The sequence below is a fragment of the Mesoplodon densirostris genome, chromosome 6, assembly GCF_025265405.1.
Source record: "Mesoplodon densirostris isolate mMesDen1 chromosome 6, mMesDen1 primary haplotype, whole genome shotgun sequence".
Classification (NCBI taxonomy): Eukaryota; Metazoa; Chordata; class Mammalia; order Artiodactyla; family Ziphiidae; genus Mesoplodon; species Mesoplodon densirostris.
The window spans coordinates 82,592,815-82,620,084 of NC_082666.1; the positions used below are offsets into that span (position 1 = coordinate 82,592,815).

General features: G+C 39.3%; 2 protein-coding genes across 3 annotated transcripts in view; both read right to left on the reverse strand.

Annotated features, from left to right (window-relative positions):
* Positions 1-1,747: 1,747 nt before the first annotated feature.
* C6H9orf40 (chromosome 6 C9orf40 homolog) lies at positions 1,748-7,991 on the reverse strand. The gene is made up of 2 exons (XM_060101301.1): positions 7,286-7,991; positions 1,748-2,949 (listed from the first exon to the last, which is right to left on the reverse strand). Exons 1-2 carry the CDS (start codon positions 7,712-7,714, stop codon positions 2,791-2,793), a joined length of 588 nt encoding a protein of 195 aa, XP_059957284.1. The 5' UTR covers positions 7,715-7,991; the 3' UTR covers positions 1,748-2,790.
* A 9,566-nt stretch (positions 7,992-17,557) lies between these two features.
* The window catches only part of CARNMT1 (carnosine N-methyltransferase 1), a 50,563-nt gene continuing 40,850 nt past the window's right edge, over positions 17,558-27,270 (reverse strand). Inside the window, exons 7-8 of one of the 2 annotated variants that reach the window (XM_060102328.1) lie at positions 21,330-21,433; positions 17,558-20,627 (exon numbers count right to left, since the gene is read on the reverse strand). In XM_060102328.1, the coding sequence (XP_059958311.1) occupies positions 20,526-20,627; positions 21,330-21,433 (206 nt within the window). In that variant the 3' untranslated portion in view covers positions 17,558-20,525. The remainder of the gene's footprint in view (positions 20,628-21,329; positions 21,434-27,270) is intronic. The other variant, XM_060102329.1, reaches the window with a different exon arrangement.

Here is a 27,270-nt window from a genome sequence, read left to right on the forward strand (position 1 = left end):
TACTTTTTAATTTCCATCTCTATTTATCCACAATGCAATTTTGCCAAGTTACCTGAGGCTTACTAAATTGACAACTTTTTAAAGGACAAAATTATTTCAAATCTCTCTCTGTATATATATGTATATATATACACACACACACACCCCGCATGTGTATATTATACATATTTAACATATATGAATAAATGTTTACATTGTACTTATATATACACCTACATTAAAATATTAAATCTTTTAACATATTAAGAGCAAGTGTTTTCCCTGAATCTTTACCTTTGTTTTTGTTTTATTTATTTATTTATTTTTGGCTGCATTGGGTCTTCGTTGCTGCGCACAGGCTTTCTCTAGTTGCGGCGAGTGGGGGCTACTCTTCATTGTAGTGTGCAGGCTTCTCATTGCAGTGGCTTCTATTGTTGCAGAGCTCAGGCTCTAGGCCGTGGGCTTCAGTAGTTGCGGCACATGGGCTCAGCAGTTATGATTCGCAGGCTCTAGAGCGCAGGCTTAGTAGTTATGGCACACAGGCTTAGTTGCTCCGTGGCATGTGGGATCTTCCCGGACCAGGGATTGAACCCCATGTCCCCTGCATTGGCAGGCAGATTCTTAACCACTGTGCCACCAGGGAAGTCCTACCTTACGGTTTTGATGTTTTTTGACATATGCTTGAAAAAGTCATCCAAGCTACTCTTTGGATCTCCTTCACTCAGACACTGCAGTGTGGTGTCCGATGAAACTTCTTGTCAAAGTAACCACCTCCTATTGTTCATTTGGGGGACATGTCTTAGTCCTTACGTTACTATACAATAAATATAATAAAGTTAGCACATTTCCAATGTTTTACTACTGGATCTCTGTAACAAACCTTTTCTATATGCATCTTCAGGAAATGGTCTAAAATTACTGGCATGACCCTCCCATCAACAAATAGGAACACCCATTCATTCGTTCATGCAATATTTATTGACTATGTGGCAGGCACTGTTCAGACACTAGGAAGAGCAGTGCACAAAAATAGATACCTTCCAAAAATAAAAAATGGACACCTTCCTACCCTCAGGTCAAAGAGAAAGGAGGAAGAAAGTTTATCCTTTCCACAGTACTTTAACTGCTTCTTCCCACCTGCTTTCTTTGCTATTTCTTCAATCCCAACTCTTAAACTTCTAGTAGCAATTTAAAGTGGAATGAAGTGCAACTATAGGAAGCACATTCATTCCAATTATGTTTTTTGTACCCATAAGATCATTACGAGAATTAAACAAGATGATGCAGGTACTTAGTATACTGCTTGACAATAAACATAGTCTGAGGTAGATACCATTTATTTGTTTCTCATTTTACCAGTGAGGCATCTGGAGCTTAGAGATGAAAAATAACTTGCTTAATGTTACACAGGTAGAAAGTGGCAGGCCAAGACTTTGAACTGTCTGACTTCAAACCCTTAATTATACAGTTTGTCTTCTGTTCTAGAATATTCTTATTAATGTCAACCCATACTTAGATCCTACAGTACACACAAAACATTGGTGGTTCTCTCTCTCTCTCATTGGCATTTATCATCTTTCCTAAATTTTGGATCTAATGTCATTAACAACAACAAAAAATATACAAGCAAGATGAGTTAGTCAATTACAAAGCCAACATTCTGAATGCAATACAAAAATTACTAAGTTATTAGTAACTTAGTTACTAATATAACTTAAACACAAATTGCTTACTTTATTTAACAATAAAACAGTAATAATGACACAATAATTCAGTTGTAACAAAGCCATCAACAGAGCAAAATAAAAACAAAGCTAACTAAGGAGGCAGTGCTTCAGCTCAAGTTAGTTATCTCTTTTAAACAGGAAAAACAATCATTAGTCTAGTGGTTCTTGAACTGGCCTGCTCATTTGAGGAATGGGAGGAAGGAAGATTGGTGCTTAAAAAAATAGCTACATCCAAAGCCCAGCTCAGAACAATCATATGAGAAGAGTGGGGCCCATCTGAAGTGTTGTCAGTGTCGACAAGTACAAGTCTAAAATAATAAGCAATAAACAGCATACCCTCAAAGCAATTCAAAACCAAGAAATTAAAAAAAGAAAAGAAAAAGAAATATGATAAATTTCTTTCCTCTTATCCTGGGAAAAGGGGGAAGGAAGCACCTACTCATTTCTCTTTGTTCTTTATCCATCTTTGATTGCCCAGTCAAGTTTAACAAACGTTAAATATTGGAAGTTATGCAAACATCCTATCCAAATTAAAACGTTCACTACTGTACATTTAGAAAGCTCTTTTAAAACAATACCAGGTTTCAGAAAGAATCCCCCACATTTTAAGTTTGCATAGATGTTTAAGTCAGCTATTTGTTCAATGAAGAAGAGGCGATGAAATGCATTAGAAAGCATTTTATTAATAAGTTATTATAAAACAATATTCATTTCGTGTACCACAAATTAACTTTTTGGTGCAACAAGAGGAATATCTGAATGTTTCCCATCTATTTCTAAAACTGTCACAATTCCTTTTTATAAGACTGATATCTTCAAATTTAGAACCTAAACATAAATTTTTCTTAAGAATGCATACATAAAATACTTCTCCTATAGCTGCACTATATCCTTGACAAATCCCCATCGGGAGGTATAGTAGTGACTGCAGGCATTTATCTTTAAAACAACTTTTCCTCATTTTTCAGGTTTGGGAATGATATCACATCAAGTATGGAAAATAACTTTTTTCCTTAAGAATACATAAATTCACTTAGAGATGTCTCCTCAAATTCAGAAAAACCCATTTCTTCAGCTCCTTCTGTCAGGACTCCATATCGATCTCAACAACTTCATTCTTGTCCTGAAGTGTTGTTTCTGTCAGGTTGTCTTCACTTACATCTTCAATGTCTGCCAGATCAATAGGTGGTAAAGGATTCCTCCAGTACTGGAAGGTGTTATACTGCCAAAATTCTTCATCAAGCTTTAGTGAAAAGAAGAGAGAGATGAAAGTACATCAGTGGTCTAGAAAAAATTAAGTTTTTTCATGAAACAAATTTTTTTCTGTTTTAAAAGCAAACTCACGTTAAGATTTTGCAGTCTTTAACTTTGCATCTTCAACAAATATATATTTTTAATTCTGCCTAATCAAAGTACTTCATGGACTCAGTCAAATCTGTGCATTTTCATATTCATGAACTGGTGAAAGTATTTCCTGTGAGTAGTTTAAATTTAAAAGAATTTCCTCCAAGAGCTTCTCTTCCCAGAATTTTCTTCCATTTTTCAACCAAAAAATAATGTCTGAAGATGGTCTTAAATTTTTTTACCTTTCAGTGAGGAAAACAATTCATTTAAAAAACACATGCACACATCTTAAAATTTACTTTTGGTCTTTTTCCTGATGTTTGGTATTTTAAGGGATTGACTTGACGTAGGCTAAAATATTTTGACAACCTTCTAAAAAGCATTAGAATAAAAACATGGTAAATAACAAGAAAATCTTAAACTGATCATTTTATTAAAGATACCATTTTGTACAAGACATGACTCAAGATACCAAAACTGATAAATCCAAGTGAATGCTGGCCCCTTAAAAATTCAACAGCTTACTGTAAAAGGCTATAAAATTGTTTCAAGTAACTATGAAGTGAAGTTGATATTCCAACTTCACTTCATTCCATATTCAACTTCAAAACTGGCACAAAATTAAAATACTTTGTGCAAAGGAAGTGGCATTGCAATTACATATAGGCTTCCAAAGTGACCATTTTGAAGGTTAACACCTTTCCCAGATGGATATCTACATATCTATATTTAGTCTACTAAGTTGTGTTTGTACTTTAGGTTCATACTTGCTATAGCAGCACTAACCAACAGAAATATAATGAAAGCCACATGTGTAATTTAAAATTTTCTAGTAACTTCAGTTAAAAAAAGTAAAAAGAAGCAGGTGAAATTAATCTTAAAATTTTACTTGACCTAATAAAGCCAAAATACTATCATTTCAACATGCAGTCAATATTCTTAAAAATTAATGAGATATTTTACATTCTTTTTGTCTAACTAGAAGTTTTCAAAATCTGCCAGGTATTTTACACTTCCAGCACTATTCAGACTAGCCCCATTTCAATGCTCAATAGCCACATGTGGCTAGTTACTTAAATGGGGAACACAGGTCTTCTCAATAATAAGTTTATTCAATGCCTTAGACACTAAGGCTTAGAGCATTAAGAGTCTCTTTGGAATTCCTTAACACTGGGATAAAAATGTAATAACTCAAAGGATGCCAAGAAAACCTTCATTTTAATAAGTAAATAGGGTTAAAAACAAGGACCTATTTCTCTGCCTTTTGGAAAGAAAAACTATTGTTCAAATGATCTACTTATAAAAACAACCCAGAAAAGATCTTTAATGAGGTCAGTATAACCTAGTAGCTAAGAGCACAGACTTTGCCACCAGACAGACCTGGGCTTGCATGATAACTCCTCCACCCATTAACTCTGACCTTGACCTAGGTCTCTTTTATCATTGGTAAAAAGCAGAAAGGCTCTTGTGCAAATTACAGTTTAGCACTATAAATGCCCAATATAGCTAGTTATTATATCCCAAGAAGACTACGAACCAATATCACTATGAACCAAAATCACATTTCTGCTTCCTTTCTATTTAAAGTATTTAACAGTAAGGGTCAGCACCGACAGAGTACTCAATCTGCATAAAGTGACACTAAAGTGACACTAACATGAGAAAATAAATGAATATTTATTGAAGTAATACCTGGTTTTATTTTAGTTCTCCGGTTAAAAAAACACCTGAAACAACTCATATATTCTGAGGTTCTAGGACAGAAAAATAGGAACCACGATTCTACCTAGATTGCATCCTCAATATAGAAAGGACATATTTGAGGAAATTCTTCCCAAATGAGATCCCAAGGGTAAGGGTAGGGACTTAAGCTCTATTCTGAGCAAAATAGGAACCAGGAAGACATTTGCTGCATGAAGTGAAAAAGCTTTTTAACTTCTACATGTTTTTGCTATATCCTATTTTCCCTTGGCTGTAAGACCCTTAAAACAAAATCCATGCATCTTTGGTGGCAGGAAAGAAAGAGGGAAGCTGGAGAAAATTAAGTTTGCACAAAGAAGCAGCTCAAGGAACAGAACAAAAGAAAGGAACATGAGGGTAACTGGGCTTTTGCCAAAAGAGAACAGGGGGGCCTCCCTGGTGGCGCAAGTGGTTGAGAGTCCGCCTGCCGATGCAGGGGATACGGGTTCGTGCCCCGGTCTGGGAGGATCCCATATGCCGCGGAGCGGCTGGGCCCGTGAGCCATGGCCGCTGAGCCTGCGCGTCCGGAGCCTGCGCGTCCGGAGCCTGCGCGTCCGGAGCCTGTGCTCCGCAACGGGGGAGGCCACAGCAGTGAGAGGCCCGCATACCGCAAAAAAAAAAAAAAAAAAAAAAAAAAGAGAACAGGGGACTAGTCTTGATGAAGAAGGAACCCCTAGAGGCAAGCTTGTTCCCTGTCACAGGCTTGTAGTGACTACAAGCAGCAGAGAGCTGTCAGATGTGGTCACTGCTGTGGAAGAAGACACAGGTGTGTCTAGATTCTAAGCAAATGTCTGTGTCAGTTTACTAAAAAATTCCTTTGCTTACCTGCTATTTCCATGTCCCTCTTATCAATTTGTGGCATACTGCAGTCAGTATATTCTGTTATGAAAGACAAGCCTAAGTATGGGCCCGGTACCAAAAATGGTCAAGTTTTCAAACTACACAGTACTTATCTCCATACCAAATAGGTCTGGATGACTGTCACTCTGGATTTTTGTTTTTTCAGGTCTTGCACATTGGTGTGACATGATTTAATTGGAAATTCTAATTCTTTATTCTACTTTCAAAACATAAGTGCTATCTAAAAGCAGTCTGAAGAAAAAAAAATCTAAATAAGGATCATGTTTTCTAAATTCCAAGAAAACTGGGGGTAGAAACATTTACAATTTATAGTTTCAACCAGAAACGCTCATCATAATAATTATATCTAAAGGATAATTTCTCATGACCACAGAAAAAGATCTTTCCCAACTACTGTATCTTATTGGCAAGGTGTTTGATAAATTCTGCATAAGATACTTTAGACAATGGAAAAATGTGGGGTGGATGCTATGATGGAGTAGTTGAAGAGAATTTGGTGAAGTCTGGTCTCTACATTTGGCTCTTCCACCCCCAAAGCTCCTGGTTCAACCCAGAACTGCCAAACTGCAGCTTGAATTCCAAAGGTTAGACCAACGCTGCCCAATAAATACAAAATGCCAGCCACAAACGTAATTCGAAATTTTCTGATGGCCATATTAAAAAAGTAAAAGAAATAAGTGAAATGAATTTTAATATATTCAATCCAATATCTTCATATTATTTCAACGTGTATTCAATATACAATTTTTTGAGATCTTCGAAATCTAGTGTGTATTTTACTTTGAGAGCATCTCAATTTGGACTAGTCCCATTTTAGGTGTTGTGTCACATAGTTAGTGGCTGCCACACTGACTAGCACAGATCTAGACAGATCTTATGTGCAGAGATAGGGCAGGCTCATTTCCCAAGGAACAGGAACTCTCCAAAGATCCTCATACAGACGGCGGATCTTAAGAACCAAATTAATTCTCAACAACGATCCTTTCTCATAGGTTCCGATTTAACACTGCCTTTTCCCAATATACGGAGGCCCTTCCTCTCAACCAAAAGAGCTGTACCATGCCTAAAGGATGTTCAACTGGTGGCTACCACATTCGTCACCCTCTTTAGAAAGAAATCGATCACGAATTCCAGAAAAAAAAATCATCGTTAAACCAAGGAAGACGCAATACATCTTTCTCTGACGTTTGTCGTTGAGCTTAACTTATTGCGGTTCACGGTCAACGTCTTCCCCAAGTTCTACAGTCTGTCATTACCCACGCCCCCGCTTCCCTCTTGGACAGCACAGATGCTGAAGGTCCAAGGCCACGTCTACTACCTCACCCAACGAACAGTCTGTCTCCCCCTAGTTTAGCTTAGTGCTCTCAGCTCGTCGGACTCTCCCAAATCGCTGCCAAAGGTGGGCTCTGGGGCCCCTGGTGTGCTGCCTGGGGCGGGGGGGCGGTGTTCATTCTTGCGACGATGATCCCGGCTTTTCATCTTTTGGGGCGTCGTGACGAACACGAGTCTAGAGTGAAACGATCGGTTCCTTCCCGGGACGCGCAGTGCCCGGGAAAGTATGACCCTTTTTCCCCTCACCCCGGGCCCCGCCTCCCGTCCCCCGCCGGAGCGCCCAGCCCACCGCCAGACCCTACCTGGCGCGGGGCGGCCCCCCAGTCTCCCCGCAGGGACTCTGCGTGCTCCGCCCCGCCGTCGCCACCGCCCCTCGGGGGCCGAACGCCCCGGGGCTCCTCCCCCGGCCCGCGGGGCCGCACGGGCGGCTGCAGCAGCGGCGGCTCGCCAGTCTCCAGGCCGCGGCCCTCACGCTCCGCGCCGTCCGGAGCGCCAGTGTCCCCGCCGTCGCGGCGCTTGCTGGGCGAAACCAAAGGCTCAGTCATACCCCCTGCGTCAATTTTACGCTTTCGGGGCAGCTCCGGGACGCCGAGGGGCTGCTCGGGATGCGAGGCTCCCGGCGGCGGGATCCAGAGCGGTGGCCGCGGCGGCTCCTCAGGAAAGTCGCAGAGCAGGAGCCGCTTCCAAGGCACGTGGAACGTCAGGGGCTCGGCCGCACGCCGCTTGGCCATGGGCCCCGAAGGCTCGGGCGGAGCCCGCCGGGCGCGGGAGGCCGAGCGCCGATAGCTGTGGGGGCGGAGGGCGAGGGCGGAGCGCGCAGCACGCTAGGAAGGGCGAGGACCGAGTCCGGGCGAGGCTGCGGCTGGAAGGTGCAGAGGGCGGAGGGGGCGGGGCGGCCGGTGTGGCCCAGCCCGCGCACGCTGCCCTCGCGACCGCCGAGGTACGGCCGGACGCTGAGGAGCAACCACGAAGCGGCTGAGATTCGAACCTGCGCACAAATGTGCGCGCGCGCACTCGCACCGGCGAGGCGGAGCCTTTGGTTGGTGGAGGCTCGCGGGGCGAACTCCCGAGCGCCCCTGCGGCCGGAAGTGCGCGTCCCGGGGCGAGGCGGGAAGGCCGCGGCGGGTTTATTAAAGGCCGATTGGCGTTGTCCTCGGAGGGCGTGATTTTTCCTCAGGGGCGGGGAGAGGGGTGTGCAAATCCCGAGCTTAAAGTGTATATGTTAATATTCCCTTCCTTGAGTCAGTGGCCGTCGGGACGTCCCCAGGAGTTTAAAACAGAGAATTATACAAATTTAATAAATCAGTGTTAACAGGCTTTAGCGCTACGTTAAATGATTACTCAAGACAGACTGCTGAACGGGGGTCGGGGCTGAGGGAAATAGATAAAGCCAACATGCAAAAACAAAACGAGAAAACACCAACGAGTGTGTTTTGCAGTGGCTGTTGTGGAAAGTGAAGTAGGCACCACATTCCTTGATCTTTTGAATAAAAATTCACTGATGAAGTTGCAGAGAAGGTGCGTCGCTCATCTAAGGGCTAATCCTGGAGCACAGTCCTCTCCCAACTGAAACCTAAAATCGTTTGGCTCTTAAATTACGTGGGAAGTGCACAGAATTCCCTCCTTGCTCTGCGCGGTGATCAAAAGTGAGATTCCAAGACCTTTGTTATATCAAACTTGTGTGTGTTGTCAAAGAAAATGAGGAGACGATAACAACATATAAGGTATTTACCTTATATTTTAATAGTTAATAAAGACAGTAACCAAGTAAAGAAGAAGGTAAGGAAGAAAATTATAAGTGCTTTGAAGGGAGAAACTACTATGATCTTCTAGAGGAAAAGAGTGCAAGGAAGATAACTGTCCTCTAACTGCTTGGTACTACCTATATATTACCCACACCCCTATACCTCAAGGCTGTTGTGAGAAGATAAGGCAACCAGTTGTTTATAAATAAGCACAAATATAATAAGTAGGGTAATAAACAGTAGCTTTTCTGTTTGATCGTTCCATTTCCTCTTGTTTTGTTTTCCTCTCATCCCCGCGTCCCCCTCCCCTCTGGCAACCACCCGTTTGTTCTGTGTATCTATGACTACTTCTCTTAAGTTTGCTCACTTGTTTTTTAGATTCCACATATAAGTAAAATGATACAATATTTGTCTTTCTCTGACTTACTTCACTTTGCATATCCTCTAGGGCCATCCATATTGTTGCAGATGGCAAGATTTCATTCTTTTTCATAGCTGAGTAATTTTCCATTTATTTTATTGATATTTATATTATATATATATATATATATATATATATATATATGGATGTATCACAATTTGTTTATCCATTCACTGATGATGGACATGCAGGTTGCTTTCAGTTTGGGGCTATTACAGATAAAGCTGCTGAGAACATGTGTATGGACATAGGCTTTTTTTCTCTTGGGTGAATAAATACCTAGAAGTGGAAAGGCTGGATCACATAGTAAGTGTATATTTAACTTATTAGCAAACTGCCAAACTGGTTTCCAAAGTGGCTGTACCATGCTACATTGCCACGAGCAGTGTATGAGAGTTCTAGCTCCTACATATTCTCTCCAACAGTTGGTTTAGTCAGACTTTAATGTTAGTTTTTCTAAATAAGTATCTCATGTATCCCACTGTAGTTTATCCCTTTGCATTCCCCTAATGACTAATGATGTTGAGCATCTTCTAAGTGCTTACTTGCTATCTGTATATCGTCTTCAGTAAAATGTTTAAATTTTGCCCAATTTTATTTTATTTTTGCCCAATTTTATTTTATTTTATTTTTGCCTAATTTTAAAAGTGGGTCATTTGCTTTCTTATTTTTCTTACTTCATATTTTTATGCATGTAATCATATTTCATTCATTTGTATTAAGTATAGTATTCCATTATATGAATCCACTTCATTGTTGATAAACGTTTCCGTTTTTTCAGATTTTTGCAGTTACAAACGGTGTGCTATGAGCATGCTTGTTCATAATTTCTAAGGCACAGGTGCAAGAATGTCTCTACAGAGTGGAATTACTGAGTTGTAGAATATATTTAACTTCACCTGGACTAGGTAGTGCCAAAGCTTCCCAAAGTGCTTTTTACCAGTTTATCATTCTAGTAGAGGACAAGAGATGCCTTTTTGTCACATCCTCACCAGTAAACTGAGTATGGTCTTACCGGAGCAGTGTGATATGGTATCTCATTGTGGCCTCAGTTTGTATTTCCCCAGTGAAATTGGACATCTTTTTATATGGTTTATGGACCATTCCTGGAGCAATAATCCTGGCTCTTTACTCTGCATGGTGTCTTGTTGAACAAGTTCTAAACTTAAATGTGGTCTAAATTATCAATCTTTTCTTTGTCTAGTTTATGCTTCTTTTTTGTCTTGTTTAAGGCATTGACCCTTTCACCACCACCTCTGCCTCAAGACCACCCTGCCTAATCCCATTCTCTGCTTGGCCCAACTTGGATCTCTAGCTTTTTGAAAAAGGATTGTTAAATTCTTTGCCCTTAAAAAAAATTGGTTTAGTTGGTTTTTTTCTGATTTGGAAGAGCTTCTTTTATATTCTAGAAAGCAATGTTCTTATGGGTAGTAGGTGTTGTAAATATTATAAATATTTCCTCCCAATTTGTGTCTTGTATTTTTACTCTCTGTGATACCTTAATTTTAATGTAGTCAAGTTTATCAATGTTTTCTTTTCTGGTTTACACATATTACATCTTGTTTAAGAAGTCCTTTCCTGTCCCAGTTCTAGACATTTTATGGTTTTATATTTTTGCTTCCACATTTAAATCTTTCATCCATGTGGAATTGATTTGTGTGTTTTTAAGGTGTGAAAAAAGACTCAAGTTCATTCTCCTTCCCTGTATGGAATAACTAGTTTTCTTAACACCATATATTGAATAGTTGTCCTTTTTTCACTGTTATGCAGTACTTGCTTTGTCACAAGTCAAGTTTTCATAAATACACACAACTTTGGGGGAGCTCTCTATTCAGTTAGATTGGTCTATTTGCTATCTTGGGCCAATTCAACAGTGTCTTAATTACCATAGCTTTGTAATAAATCCTTGATATCTTTAGAGCAATCCTCCACATCTTGTTCTTCAGGAATATCTTGACTCTACTAGGCCCTTTGCTCTTCCATGTACAGTCATCTTGTAGCATTACATTACCCTTTGGAATCATAATTGCACTGAAACTATAGATCAATTTGGAGAGAACTGTCATCTTTACAATAGGGAGCCCATTTCCTTTTCAATGATATTTTATAGCCTCAAATTGTTTAGGTCTTTTAAAAAGTCTCTCAATAAAGTTTTACAATTCTCACTGCAAGGAGCTTATGTATCTTTTGTTAGGTTTATTCCTAGGCACTTTATAGTTTTTGTAAATAGTTCTTCCCCCCACACCATACCTTTTTTTTCTCCAACATTTTGAGTTATTACTCAGGAGTTGTTACTCCTGTGCTATCTTTAAAAAATTAGTTTACTCCAAGTTTTATATAGTACCAGATTCATTGCTTCAAGGAATTTGTCCATTTCATTCCAGCTGTCAAATTTGTTGGCATATTTTCTATTTTCTGTTTCCTTGATTTCTACTTAATTGGGGTTTACTTTGTTCTTTCCCTAGGTTCTTTTGATTTAACCTCTAGCATCATTGATTTTAGCCTTTCTTTTCTAATATAAACATTTAAAGCTATAAATTTCTCTGTAGCACTTCTTTATCTGCAGCCGCCCAAATTTTGCTGTGTTATATTTTCATTATCTTTCAGTTTGAAATACTTTCTAATTTCCCTGATTGCTTTTTTGACCTATGGATTATTTCAATGTGTTAATTTTTCAAATATCTGAGATTTCCCTAAATATCCTTTTCTTATTGATTTCTAGTTTAATTCCCCTTTAATTCACACTGTGTAATTTTAATCCTTTTAAATTTATTGAGATTTTATGACCCAGTATATGAATTATCATGGTGCAGATACCACGTGCTCCTGAAAAGAATATATATTCTGCATGTATTGGGCACCATGCTGTCACGTAAGTAAATGTCACTTAGGTAAAGGTGATTGATAATGTTTTTTAGATCTTATATGTCTTTACTGATTTTTTTTTGTCTAATAGTTCTATTAATTGCCAAGAAAGGAGTGTTAAAAATCTCCATCTATGATGGTGATTTTTTTGTTTCTCCCTTAAGTTCCATCAATTTTTGTCTATGTATTTTGAAGCTCTGTTATTAGGTACACACGTATTATGATTGTCATGTCTCTGATGTACATCCATCTAGTATAGTTGTTCCAGCCCTCCTATGCTTACCATTTTGCATAGTATATCTTTTTTTTCCATCCATTTACTTTCAGCTTGTCTGTATCTTTACATTTAACGTATCTCTTGCAGACAACTTACATAGCTGGATCTTGCTTTTCTGGCATTCTGACAATTTCTGAATTTTAATTGGAATGTTTAGTCCTTTAACATTTGATATAAATTATTGATATGGCTATATTTAGGTCTGCTGTTGTGCTATTTATTTTGTTTGTTCCCTTTCTTTTCTGGCTCTGTACCTTTCTTTTTTTTTTTAAATATTTATTTATTTGGCTGCACCAGATCTTAGTTGTGGCATGCGGGATCTTTAGTTGCAGCATGGGGGCTCTCTTAGTTGCAGCATGTGGGATCTATTTCCCTTACCAGGGATTGAACTCGGGCCCCCAGCATTGGGAATGCAAAGTCTTAACCACTGGACCACCAGAGAAGTCCCTTTCCTTACTTCTTTTGGATTAACTGAATATTGTTTTGAATTTCATTTTAATTTAATTCTTAACATTTAACTATATCTCTTTGCATTAATTTTTAGAGATTGCTCTAAGGATTGCAGTATATACATCTTTAACTTTTTAGTCTATATGAAGTTAACACAGTACCACTTCATGTAAAGCAGAAATCTTGAAACCCTTCTTTCTCACCCCTGCCCTGTCCCAGAAGCACTTTTATACTGACCCAGTAGGATATTCTACCTATCCTATAATTTCGTTAGCAGCACTGACTTCTTTCCCCAATACTTCTTGTGGAAAATAACCCAGAACTCATCATTAGTAACAACAAACAAACAAAGAAGTTTTCTTAATGTCTTCTTGGTAAAGAAGACTCTCAGGATTTATTCTGCTTATCTTTAAACTTGCCTGTTTCAGACTGATTGAATGAAGCCTCACAGCAGTTTAGTGTAGGGAAGTGGTTTAAAAATTTTTAGCAACTACGTTATTTGCCAGACCTTTTACATATCTCATTTAAGCCTAAAAACTGCAGCAGATGCTATTACCAATTTAACAGATAAACCTCACCCCTGAGCATCAGATCCCTGTCAACTTCTCAATGCGTCCAGACTTGACCACCGTACTTAAAATCGCAACTCACTCGGCACTACCCATGTTAAGATTCCCCTTGCCTTTTTTTCCCCCACAGCACTTTACACCTTCCAATCTATTATATAATTCACTTATTTGTTATTCTTATTATCTCCCTCTCTAGAAAGTAAGCTCCTTGAGGGTAGGGTTCTTTGTGTTTTTTTCACAAAGATATATATATTCAAGCACTTACAACAGCGCCTGGTATGTATTAGTAGCTCTTTACATATTGTTGAATGAATGACTATTCTTCATTTTACCTGGGTGTTTCACAGGCGTCTCATACTCCACCCTCTAGTATTCCCTATGAGCCATCATTCATCCAACCAGGTACTCATATCAGAAATACTCCTGTGCCCCTTCACAATCTTATGTTCACTCATTAATTTATTCTTTGAACAAATATTTTGAGTATCTGCTATAACTGGGCAAAATTCTAGACACTAGAGTTTCAACAATAAACAAAGCTAAAATCCCTATCCCTTGACTCTCCCACCGAAGCTTTGTATAGGGGGAATTAGACAATAAACAAGTACATCTGTCATATGCTGAGGAAAAAAATAAAGCAGGGTAAGAAGGATAGGGAGGGTTTATATAAGGTGAGCAAGAAGGATCTCTCTGATAAGGAGACTTAAGCAGAGACCTGAGGAAAATGAAGGGACAAGTTGTATATATATATGGGGAGTGATTGTAGGCAGAGGCAATGGCAAATACAAATGTCCTAGAGCAAGAGCATACCTAGCATGAGCGTGGGGCAACAAAAAAGCCAGTGTGGCCTTTTTTCTCTGTTTTGTTTTGCATAGTTGCTGTATCTGCTGTTAATCCTATACATTTTTTCATCCCAGACAATGTACCTTTCAACTCTAGAAGCTCAATGTGGGTTTTATATGTCTCTACATAACTTTTTGAACATATGGAATACAGTTATGCTATCTTATTATTATTTTTAATATTTATTTATTAATTTGGCTGCACCAGGTCTTAGTTGTGGCATGTGGGATCTTTTAGTTGTGGCATGTGGGGTCTTTAGTTGTGGCATGGGGGATCTTTAGTTATGGCCTGTGGGATCTAGTTCCCTGACTAGGGATTGAACCCGGGCCCCTTTGCATGGGTCCACGGAGTCTTAGCCACTGGACGACCAAGGAAGTCCCCAATTATGCTATTTTAATGTTCTCTGCTAATTGTTGGTTCTGGGCTGGTTTCAATTGATTGATTTTTCTCCTCTTTATTGGTGCTGTTTTCTTCTTTCTCTGCACACATGGTAATTTTTGATTGGATACCAGATATTATGAGTTTTATTTTGTTGGGTGCTTTTTTTTCCTCTGGCTCGGGTATCTAGTTATCTCACACACATGCACTGATCAGTACTCTACAGATTACTCCAAGGGCACTGTCCTCAGATCTCCAATGTTCTCTCTGTGTGCAACTCTTTCCTCTCAGGAACTCTGTCCTACACAAGGTAACAACAGCTCACTGCCGGTGGAATCTGAAGCCTGTGATGCTGTGCGATAACAAAAACAAGACTCAAACCCAACTCAAGTTCTTCTAAGATTGACTCAACCTCCCATGCCTGCCTGAGAGGCATATATGTATACCCAGGCATAAATACTGTTTACCTCAGGTTCTGTTTTTTTCTACACAGTAAGTGGAATTCAATATTATGAGACTCAGGGAAAAAAAAAGGAGAAAAAAAAAAAAAGGCCTTGTTAGCAGATGAAGCAATTAATGGAACTAGACTCAGAGTTGACCCAGATATTGGGATTATCAGTTAGGGACTAAAATATCTATAATATATTAAAGGATACAGTAAAAAAAAAAAAAAAGGTGGACAACATGCACTGATACACAGGGAATTTCAGCAGAGATGAAAACTACAAAAAGATAAGTGGAAATGCTAGAAATATTAGAGAAAAAATTTCTTTCAACAGTTTCATTAGTACAATGGACAAAGATGAGGAAAGACTCAAGGAACTTGAAGATAGGTAAAAAGAAACTATTCAGTTTGAAACACACGGAAAAAAATTTTTTTGAAGTGTAAAAAACAAAACAAAAACTAAGAAACCACCAAAAACAGAGCATCCAGCAGTTGTGGGACAATGACAAGACAATCTGATGTACATGTAATAGAAGCCCCAGAAGCAAGAAGCAAGAGACAGCAGGGCAGAAGAAATATTTGCAGAGATAACGGCAAAGAACATTACAGAAATAGTAACAAAATATCAAACCGTAGATCCAACAAATGGGGCCCAATGGGTCAGCCTGCTGCTGGTCAGCCTCAGTGCCAGCTACGTAAAACCAAAAGCAGATGTGGTCAGTCTTCAGAGGCCAGAACTCAGAACAGTCCTCACGACTCTGGCCAATCCTCCACTTAATGAACCTCACTACATTTTTCCTAACTTTTGGGTCTGGTCTGCCAGGTGAGAGCCTACAGACTGGCAGATTAAAGACAGCTCTCTTTGGCCCTTAAACTTACACAAGTTGCTCAGCTTCCCTCGTAGTTAAAAGAATATTAAAATTAGATACTTATATTGACAAAATATGGAAAGCTTAGCAATATCTAGTACTGGCCAGGAACGGATGCAAAGTTATTCTCAAACGCTGGATGGAATGTAAATTCCATCCTGAAAGGCAACTTGACTGAAAGTGCACATACACACCCAATGATCCCACTTCCAAACAGCTACTGAAGAGAAATAAACATATATATGAGGCATGTACTACTAGCATGTTTGTGAAAATGAGGGTAACCCTCCATTAAATTTTACTTGCGCCCTCTGTCCCATTACCTACTATTATATTTCTTTACACTTCCCACCAAGCTTTTGGAATCTATACTTATACCTGTCATCTTTGATTTTTTCCCGTAAGATTGCACTGAAACTTTTTTCAAAGGGTCACCATAAATATTAAAAATAATGTCCTGTTACCAATCTTCATCTTTTTTTATCACTATACATCTTTTTCTATCACTATACAATAGTCAACACAGATTGAAATCACATTTACTTGTCCACCATGTGCTTTCACATATTCACATACAGGCATACCTCAGAGACATTGCAGACTCGGTTCCCGACCATTGCAATAAAGCTAATATCAGAATAAAGTGAGTCACACAAATATTCTGGTTTCCCAGGACATCTGAAAGTTATGTTTATACTGTCGTTTATTAAGTGTGAAGTAGCATTGTCTTTAAAAAAATGTACATACCTTAATTTAAAAATACCTATTGCTAAAAATGCTACCATCGGGCCTCCCTGGTGGCGCAAGTGGTTGAGAGTCCGCCTGCCGATGCAGGGGATACGGGTTCGTGCCCCGGTCTGGGAGGATCCCATATGCCGCGGAGCGGCTGGGCCCGTGAGCCATGGCTGCTGAGCCTGCGCGTCCGGAGCCTGCGCGTCCGGAGCCTGTGCTCCGCAACGGGGGAGGCCACGGCAGTGAGAGGCCCGCATACCGCAAAAAAAAAAATAAAAAAAAAAAATAAAAAATAAAAAAAAAATAAAAATGCTACCATCATCTGAACCTTCAGCAAGTCATAATCTCTTTTCAATGGTAACATCAAAGATCACTGTTCACAGATGACCATAACAAATACAATAATGGAAAAGTTTGAAATATTGCAAGAATTACCAAAATGGGACACAAAGACACGAAATGAGCAAATACTGTTGGAAAAATGGTGCCGACAGACTTGCTCAACACAAGGGTTATCACAAACCTTCGATTTGTAAAAAATGCACTATTTGCAAAGTGCAATAAAATGAGGTATGCCTGTATAATATTTCACAGATAGCACATACGACCTCATAAAAACCCACTGAAATAGGTGGTATCAATCCTGTCTTATAGATGAAGAAACAAACTCGGAGCACCTTGCCCAAGATCACAAATAATAATTCAGGAAAAGTATCTAAGTGCAAGTTAAGTGCTCATCCTACTAATGGCTGGTCCTGGAATTTTCTTCTACTGGTTCCTTTACAATTCCTGGTTGATTATTTAACAAACCAAAGACCAAGATTAATTAGTATAAGGCCCAGCATACTCAGAAACCAAATAATCATATTAGAAGCATATAAAAATAGGCTAATCCAAGGGTTCAAAAGTATTATGTGTTCAATTAAAATTCCCCATGTCTATGGTTATGAGTAATTTAGATGGAAACAACCAAGCAAATATTGTTTCATAGCAACTGGCAGACTTTAATATTCAAGAAAAATTAATCCCATCATACACATTAAAAATATAGGAAATTTCATGCAGACATGAAGCTTCCGATTCAGCCTTTGTGGCAACTTTTAGAATGAGAGTTACATATAAATACAGTGCATTTTACAGTTCCCAAACTTCATAATTTTATACTGTGATTTATACAGCTTCTCTTTATATTTTACATATCCCATCTTGCTCACTTGATTAATATACCCTAGCCTGCATTGCTTCAGATTATGGAAATTTAAAAAAAAACAACAACAAAAGCAAGCACAATGACCTATCTCCTCCCACTTGATGAAAATGAATGACAACATTTGTGTATAGAGTTATTTAAGAAAAATGTTTTAAACTTTAAGGCTTATACACTTTAGTAGCTATTTCTACACGTAAGAAATACAAAATTAAATCCTCCAGTGACACCTCTATTATTGATTGATACCACAATTTTCAAGTTTAGAATATATTAACTACAAAAGCTATAAGAAAAAGAGTGATGCAAATTTGTGAAGTACGTTTAAAAAACAGTATTCATAATATGAGGGAGAAATTAGAAACAAATGAAATAACTGATTTCAGAATTAACTAAAATATAAGCTATAATTTAGAAATATAAGTAACATTATTAAAGAATAAAACCTGATAGCAAAAATTTTAAGTAATAATGCCAACCCATTGGTGTCAACCTGTTTTTCCCTCTATGAGAAAACCAAGATCGTTTGTTTTGATACAAGTTGTAAAAAAGTGAATATTAATCAGTGAATAAAAAGCATTTCTAAATTACAAACAGCATGATTCCTTTCCTTTCAATGGCTTTTTAAAAATACTTATGCTCCTCTTAAGTTTCTTTCTTTAAAAGAAAATAATAAATTTGGGGGCTTTTTCCCCTTGCAATTAATTTCAAGTTCATCCATGTGGTAGGTAAGGAGAATTCCCACTAAGTGAATATCTGCCAAGTATTGAGGAACACAAAAAAGAGAAACAGTTTTTCAGAAACACTCAACAGGTTACATACACGTGTCCATAACCTGACAAATCAAATTAACTTCACGGAATCCTTCACTGCATCATGGGCATAAAGGCCACAGGAGCTCCTGTAGTGTATGCAGAAAAGGTCCTACTGGTAAGATGCCAAATCGCGTAGTGACTCCTCCGCACCTAACTGACAGTAAAGGTCTAAAGATTTCTAAGTAAGTTTTCCTATGAAAACATGACATTTATGCTACCAGCACATTATTGAGATTAAGTCTATCTATCCAAATTGCCACAGAGGTCACTTAATATCATCACAATCATCTGTGAAAAAATTCAATATTACTTCCTTTTCTCCAAGAAAAGGTTAAATTAGTCATCTCTACTTATCAAGCTACTGGAAAACAGGACAATAAGCATTAAAAAAATACAAAGGAAAACTCCCTCCAATAAAGATCCGCTAGAGGTAGAAATTTAAAGCAGCATATATACTGTTTTAGCTACAGCTATCAGGGAACAAAATTGGTATTAATCTGAAATTATATTAATGGCTGCTTCTTACAATATTAAAGACACAGACCATGGGCAGTAATTTATCCCTAAATTTCATAATCAAAATTTCTCCACATTAATACTATCATGACAGTTTTTACTAGTATATAATTGTTTTAACGGAAAAAAAAGTGCTTGCTTTTGTAATTGATGTAACCTAAAGAAAAGACATTATTGTAAACATCTCACTGACAAACTCTGTATTCATTTATAGTTTGAAATCATACATTTCACATGGGCAGATTTTATTCTTATGTCCCCAGTTTCTGAGCAGTACCTTTAATAAAGGCTTTTGTGCCTCACTTAGAATGTTGAGATCTCATACATTTCAGAGTGATCCATGATAAGTATGCTTTCAAAAAGCGTTCAATTTAGTGTGGCCAAAAGACTTAATTTCTCAGTTATTTAAAATGCATTTTACTGGCCTGTGATCCTATGAATTCAGCATTTCATAAAAATGAAATGTTTGATGCTAACTATAAATTCAGCTGAGCTAGAAAATAAAATCAAATAATCTGAATGATAAAAGAATAGATGCACATTTTTTTTTTTTTTTTTGGCGGTACGCGGGCCTGTCACTGTTGTGGCCTCTCCCATTGCGGAGCACAGGCTCCGGACGCGCAGGCTCAGCGGCCACGGCTCACGGGCCCAGCCGCTCCGCAGCATGTGGGATCTTCCCAGACTGGGACACGAACCCGTGGACCCTGCATTGGCAGGCGGACTCTCAACCACTGCGCCACCAGGGAAGCCCCTAGATGCACATTTTATGTATAGATTCCTTAGGTCCAAAGTAAACAAAATTCCCAATTCCAGATGTTGAAAGTGACAGAGGATCCTTAGACTCTTTTAAAAATAACATGTGCAATGTATACAAAAGAACAAAAAAAGGAGATTATTATGGACTTCAATACTATTAGTCATTCATATGGCAGACTTGCAATGGACAGCTTCATGAAGACACTGGAGATAAAGTTTTTTCTACTGAAAGATAATTCTGGGCTTCAAGGAAAATGTATATTTGAAGACACTGGAGATAAAGTTTTTTCAACTGAAAGATAATTCTGGGCTTCAAGGAAAATGTATACTTGAAGACATTTCCTCCATTTTTACTTGTGTAGTACAAATATGCATGGCATAGTATGTTTCTGAAAAAGCAATAGACATATTAAGAAAATAGACGCTATTTCTTAATTTTGTTAGGAATAAGAAGGCACCACTGACTTGAGGTTGTGTCCTGTCATTGTGATAGTTGACTTTGAGTTGTTTATTTTAGCATCTGCTATTATTAAACTTTTTTCCTTGTGATACCACTTGAGATTGTGTCCTGTCATTGTAATAGTTGACTCTGAGTTGTTTATTTCAGCATCTGCTATTATTAAACTTTTTTCCTTGTGATACCACCTGAGACCATTATTGTGGTTTACGGACCACAAACAAGACACATTCATAGTAGTACTTCATCATGGAGAGATCATTCACAGTATATGTTGACAAGACAGATTCTTTTTCCACCTGAAATGCAAACAATAATCATAATGATGATGATGATGACAACCATGGTGCTATTTTAAACATATTCTGTATATTAATTCATTTATTACACACAAGTACCCCCTAAGATTGGCACTATTAGTAATCCCACTTTACCAACAACAGTTTTGCTCAAGGTCACACCACTAATAAGTGGTGGAACTGGAATTCACACTCAAGAAGTCTAATTCCAGAGCTTGAACTCTAAACTACTGTAATATGTTGCCTTTTTTTATCTTTAAGAACAAACCTTTTACTTTTTAAATGAATCAAATGCTTCTAAATAAACATACAACTAAAACACAATAGTCAAAGTATCATGAAACCTTATAATCACATGATAAGGAAAGACTGAACAGTACAAAAGTACATACAGTAAACAATATCCCTCTTACACCTGCCCTCCCACCCTGTCTACCTGGTACTTTTCAGTCTACAAAGGCCAATATTATAATGGTCAGCTACCACTTATTGAAAGGTGATTACACCAGAGATTACAGTTTTCCATTTACATATATATTAACTAAAATCCTTATAGTTCTAAAAGCTAAGTATTATTATTTTCACTTTATGGGTGAGAAAATAAAGAGGTTAAGAGGTAAAGCCAGTAACTGCCATAACATCAGCATTCCTGTTTAAGTGCTTTGGAAGTTAAATTTTGGCAATACTTCATTCCATCCTTACCTCTACCTGGAATCCATACTGCAGGACAACGTTTTTTATATCCTCATAGCTCAATTCTATGGAAAGTTCATTTGCCAAATTTTCAAAGTGGTATAGCAGAGGACCTATGGTTTAAAGATACTATGAATGAACTACTTAAATATAAACATGCACTAGTAGCCGTTTAAACTGAACTCCAAGTTGAGAAATAAGTTGGATAGAGGATGAAACGTAAAAAGGAGAGGTAAAGAACCATTACATTTGTCAAGGACAAGTATCCAGACCACTGAAACTTTGGCCAAGTAACTGCCATTTGAGTGCTGGGCCTACATTAATGGGGAGCGAGACCCTCTGGTATAACCAACCGCCTTACACTGTGATTCTCCACATCATGGGCCTTACACCTGTAATTCTTAAGGTCCTGAAGGAGTAGCTGAATCACAGAATACCAAGTCCCCAAAATGCAAGGGTATACTGTAATTATAATTCCATAAGTAAATGCAAAACTGCAGTTACAAACTGAGTATCGCGTGAAAACAGAGAAGAGTCCTCAAGCCAGACTGGGAAGGAAAAATGTGGGGGTAAGGGGGGTTGGAGAGTTATAGGCTGGGCTTCCTAGAAGGAAAAGGTGATACGAGAGCTGGCTTTTTTTTTTTTTTCCCCTTCTTTTTTTGGCAGCACCTCGTGGCTTGCAGGATCTTAGTTCCCTGACCAGGGATTGAACCCGGGCTACCGCAGTGAAAGCACTGAGTCCTAACCACTTGACCGCCTTGTGCTGGCTTTTTAAGTGCACAGCTCATATCCCAGCTCTAACACCAACTAATTGTGTGCCTATGAACAAGTCACTAACTCTGCCCCATCTGTAACATGACTTTAACATGAGATAACACACCTGGCATATAGTAGGCACTAAGTTCATCAAAGCTATTACAACTTCTTAAAATAACATTCCCCCTTTACTATTCTCTCACACCAGATATCCAAGGAACTATCACCTGACTCAAACCAAATTTTCCAATCTTTTAGTCTCACATTTTGCCCAATCTATCAGCTTTATCCAGGTAACATTATCATTCCAAAGTTATACTAAAGGATTAATCTAGACAATTGTCTCTGCACCTTTCATTGGGTTAATTATAAATCCTGAGACCAACTCACCACCCACACCCCATCCCCACTGCTCATGCCATGTGCTAATAATCACAAGAGATAAAAGTAACAAACAAGACAAAGTTTCTACTCCCAAACTGCTCACCACTCTGTGGAACATACTTACTTAGGGTTAAAAGGTTTTTCTTCTTCTCTTTTTTACTGTACATAAACCACTAGAAAAAAAAAACTATAATTTATATATTAGTGCTCTTTTCAAAAGATAACAATGACTCCCCACCAAACTACTCACTCTGTCAAGCTTCAATTCCTTTTAGCTGGATTAGTACTAGTAAAAAGGAAAGATGCTACCATTTACTGAGCACCTGTTGTATCCAAGATCATCCCAAAGCTTTTGAAGCCTTTTATTAAAGAACGCAAAGCCTCATAGCAAAGTCTTTCCAGCTCTAAAGCATATGCTGTTCCTTCTCTATTATTTTAAGAACCTCCAACAATATTGTTTTATTATATCTACATAAACACATTCCTAGGCCAGATTTTACTTCTACTTATGCTTTATTCCATTACAAGCTATATGTCTTAAGTTTCTTTTGAATCCACCATAATGCCCAGCATAGCACTGAATGTACAGTTAAGAATCTGTAACTTTACCACCCAAAGACAGCCATTATAATTGTGCTGTATTTTTCAGTCTCCTATCACAAATGGTACTTCAACAAATAGCTCTATGTGTATTTCAGATTCTTCCTTACAAAGACATACCTTGAAGTGAAATTTCCAGGTCAAAGAGAATAAACAGGGCTTCCCTGGGGGCGCAGCAGTTAAGAATCCGCCTGCCAATGCAGGGGACACGGTTCGATCCCTAGTCTGGGAAGATCCCACATGCCGCAGAGCAACTAAGACCATGCGCCACAACTACTGAGCTTGCACTCTAGAGTTCGTGAGCCACAACTACTGAGCCTGTGTGCCACAACTACTGAAGCCCACGCACCTAGAGCCCGTGCTCTGAAACAAGAGAAGCCACTGCAATGAGAAGCCTGTGCACTGCAACGAAGAGTAGCCCCTGCTCACCGCAACTAGAGAAAGCCCACGCGTAGCAAGGAAGACCCAACGCAGCCAAGACTAAATGTATTAAATAAATAAATAAAATAAAACAAAGAGAATAAACATTTTTACTGACTTGATTCAAACTGCCAAAATGCTTTCCAAAGGAGATATAACAGTTTTCACTCACAATTGCAATGGTAAGTACTTGTTTTAACACCTTACTTAGTAAGTGGTGGGAATACAATGGTACAGTCACTCTGGAAAACTGGTTGGCAGTTTCTTGTAAAGTTTTGCATACATGCACCACATATGACCCAGTAATTCCACCAGTAGATACTTATCCAAGAGAAATGAAAACTTGTGGCTACAAAATTTGTACTCAAGTGTTTATAGCAACTTTATTCATAATCATAATAATTTGGGAACAACCCATATGTCCATCAACCAATGAAAGAATAAACAGAATGTAGTATATCCATACAATGAAATATTACTCAGCAAAAAAGAAAAAAGCTACTGGTATATGCAACAAAACGGATGAATTTCAAAAGCATTATGCTAAGCGAAGAAAGCCAGACATAAAAAGCAACCTACTGTATGATTCTATTTATATGGTATTCTGGAAAAGGGAGAACTATAGTAACATAAAACAGAGAACTGCCAGGTATTAAGGATGAGAGAACTGACTACAAAGGGGCACAAGAGACCTTTTGGGGACGATAGAAATGCTCCCTATCTTGACAGAGGTTAACAGTTACATGATTATCCAGCTTTCAAAATGCATCAAACTGTACACTTAAAAAAAAAGGGTGATCTGTTCCAGGTAAGATGGCGGAAGAGTAAGACGCAGAGATCACCCTCCTCCCCACGGATACACCAGAAATACAGCTACACATGGAACAACTCCTACAGAACACCTACTGAACGCTGGCAGAAGACCCCAGACCTCCCAAAAGGCAAGAAACTCTCCACATACCTGGGTAGGGCAAAACGGGGAGATTCCCGCACAGAGGATCGGTGCCGAGCGGCACTCACCAGCCCGAGAGACTTGTCTGCTCGCCCGCCGGGGCGGGCGGCGCTGGAAGCTGAGGCTTCGGGCTTCGGTCAGAGCGCAGGGAGAGGACTGGGGCTGGCGGCGAGAACTCAGCCTGAAGGGGGCTAATGTGCCACAGCTAGCCGGGAGGGAGTCCGGGAAAACTCGAGCTGCCGAAGAGGCAAGAGACTTTTTCTTCCCTCTTGGTTTCCTGGTGCGCGAGGAGAGGGGATTAAGAGCGCTGCTTAAAGGAGCCCCATAGACGGGCACGAGTCGCGGCTGAAAGCACGGAGCCCAGTGACGGGCGTGGGACGCTGGGGCTGCTGCTGCCGCCGCCAAGTAGCCTGTGTGCGAGCGCAGGTCACTGTCCACACCGCCATTCCGGAAGCCTGTGCAGCCCACCACTGCCGGGGTCCCGGGATCCAGGGGCGGCTTCCCTGGGAGAACACACGGCGCGCCTCGTGCTGGTGCAATGTCACGCCGGCCTCTGCTGCTGCAGGCTCGCCCCACACTCTGGGCCCCTCCCTCCCACCCGGCCTGAGTGAGCCAGAGTCCCCGAAGAGGCTGCTCCTTTAACCCTGTCCTGTCTGAGCGAAGAACAGACGCCCTCCTGTAACCTACACGCAGAGGCGGGGCCAAATCCAAAGCTGAGACCCAGGAGCTGTGAGAACAAAGAAGAGAAAGGGAAACCTCTCCCAGCAGCCTCAGAAGCAGCAGCTTAAAGCTCCACAATCAACTTGATGTACCCTGCATCTGTGGAATACATGAATAGACAACAAATCATCCCAAATTGAGGAGCCAGGAGTCAGTGCTGTGCCTCTGAGGTGGGAGAGCCAACTTCAGGACACTGGTCCACAAGAGACCTCCCAGCTCCACATAATATCAAACGGCGAAAATCTTCCAGAGATCTCCATCTCAACACCAGCACCCAGCTTCACTCACCGACCAGCAAGCTACAGTGCTGGACACCCTATGCCAAACAACTAGAAAGACAGGAACACAACGCCACCCATTAGCAGAGAGGTGGCCTAAAATCATAAAAAGTCCGCAGACACCCCAAAACACACCACCAGACGTAGACCTGCCCACCAGAAAGACAAGATCCAGCCTCATCCACCAGAACACAGGCACTAGTCCCCTCCACCAGGAAGCCTACACAACCCACTAAACCAACCTTAGCCACTGGGGACAGACACCAAAAACAACGGGAACTACGAACCTGCAGCCTGCAAAAAGGAGACCCCAAACACAGTAACATAAGCAAAATGAGAAGACAGAAAAACACACAGCAGGAGAAGGAGCAAGATAAAAACCCACCAGGCCTAACAAATGAAGAGGTAATAGGCAGTCTACCTGAAAAAGAATTCAGAATAATGATGGTAAAGATGATCCAAGATTCTATTTCCAAGATCCAAAATCTTGGAAATAGAATAGACAAAATGCAAGAAACAGTTAACAAGGACCTAGAAGAACTAAAGATGAATCAAGCATCGATTAAAAACACAATAAATGAAGTGAAAAATACTCTAGATGGGATCAATAGCAGAATAACTGAGGCAGAAGAACGGATAAGTGAGGTGGAAGATAAAATAGTGGAAATAACTGATGCAGAGCAAAATAAAGAAAAAAGAATGAAAAGAACAGAGGACAGTCTCAGAGACCTCTGGGACAATATTAAATACACCAACATTCGAATTATAGGGGTTCCAGAAGAAGAAGAGAAAAAGAAAGGGACTGAGAAAATATTTGAAGAGATTATAGTTGAAAACTTCCCCAATATGGGGAAGGAAATAGTTAATCAAGTCCAGGAGGCACAGAGAGTCCCATACAGAATAAATCCAAGGAGAAATACGCCAAGACACATAATAATCAAACTGTCAAAAATTAAACACAAAGAAATCATATTAAAAGCAGCAAGGCAAAAACAACAAATAACACACAAGGGAATCCCCATCAGGATAACAGCTGATCTCTCAGCAGAAACTCTACAAGCCAGAAGGGAGTGGCAGGACATAATTAAAGTGATGAAGGAGAAAAACCTGCAACCAAGATTACTCTACCCAGCAAGGATCTCATTCAGATTTGATGGAGAAATTAAAACGTTTACAGACAAGCAAAAGCTGAGAGAGTTCAGCACCACCAAACCAGCTTTACAACAAATGATAAAGGAACTTCTCTAAGCAAGAAACACAACAGAAGGAAAAGACCTACAATAACGAACCCAAAACAATTAAGAAAATGGGAATAGGAACATACATATCGATAATTACCTTAAATGTAAATGGACTAAATGCTCCCACCAAAAGACACAGATTGGCTGAATGGATACAAAAACAAGACCCATATATATACTGTCTACAAGAGACCCACTTCAGACCTAGAGACACATACAGACTGAAAGTGAGGGGATGGAAAAAGATATTCCATGCAAATGGAAACCAAAAGAAAGCTGGAGTAGCAATTCTCATATCAGACAAAATAGACTTTAAAATAAAGACTACTAGAAGAAACAAAGAAGGACACTACATAATGATCAAGGGATCGATCCAAGAAGAAGATATAACAATTGTAAATATTTATGCACCAAACATAGGAGTACCTCAATACATAAGGGAAATACTAACAGCCATAAAAGGAGAAATCAACAGTAACACAATCATAGTAGGGGACTTTAACACCCCACTTTCACCAATGGACAGATCATCCAAAATGAAAATCAATAAGGAAACACAAGCTTTAAATGATACATTAAACAAGATGGACTTAATTGAT

Bases quoted from the DNA above. Each gene is read 5' to 3' on its own strand.
- C6H9orf40 (XM_060101301.1), bottom strand. From the start codon at position 7,714: ATGGCCAAGCGGCGTGCGGCCGAGCCCCTGACGTTCCACGTGCCTTGG. The intron at 2,950-7,285 runs GTAGGGTCTGGC...TTTTCACTAAAG, and splicing joins GGGGGGCCGCCCCGCGCCAG to CTTGATGAAGAATTTTGGCA.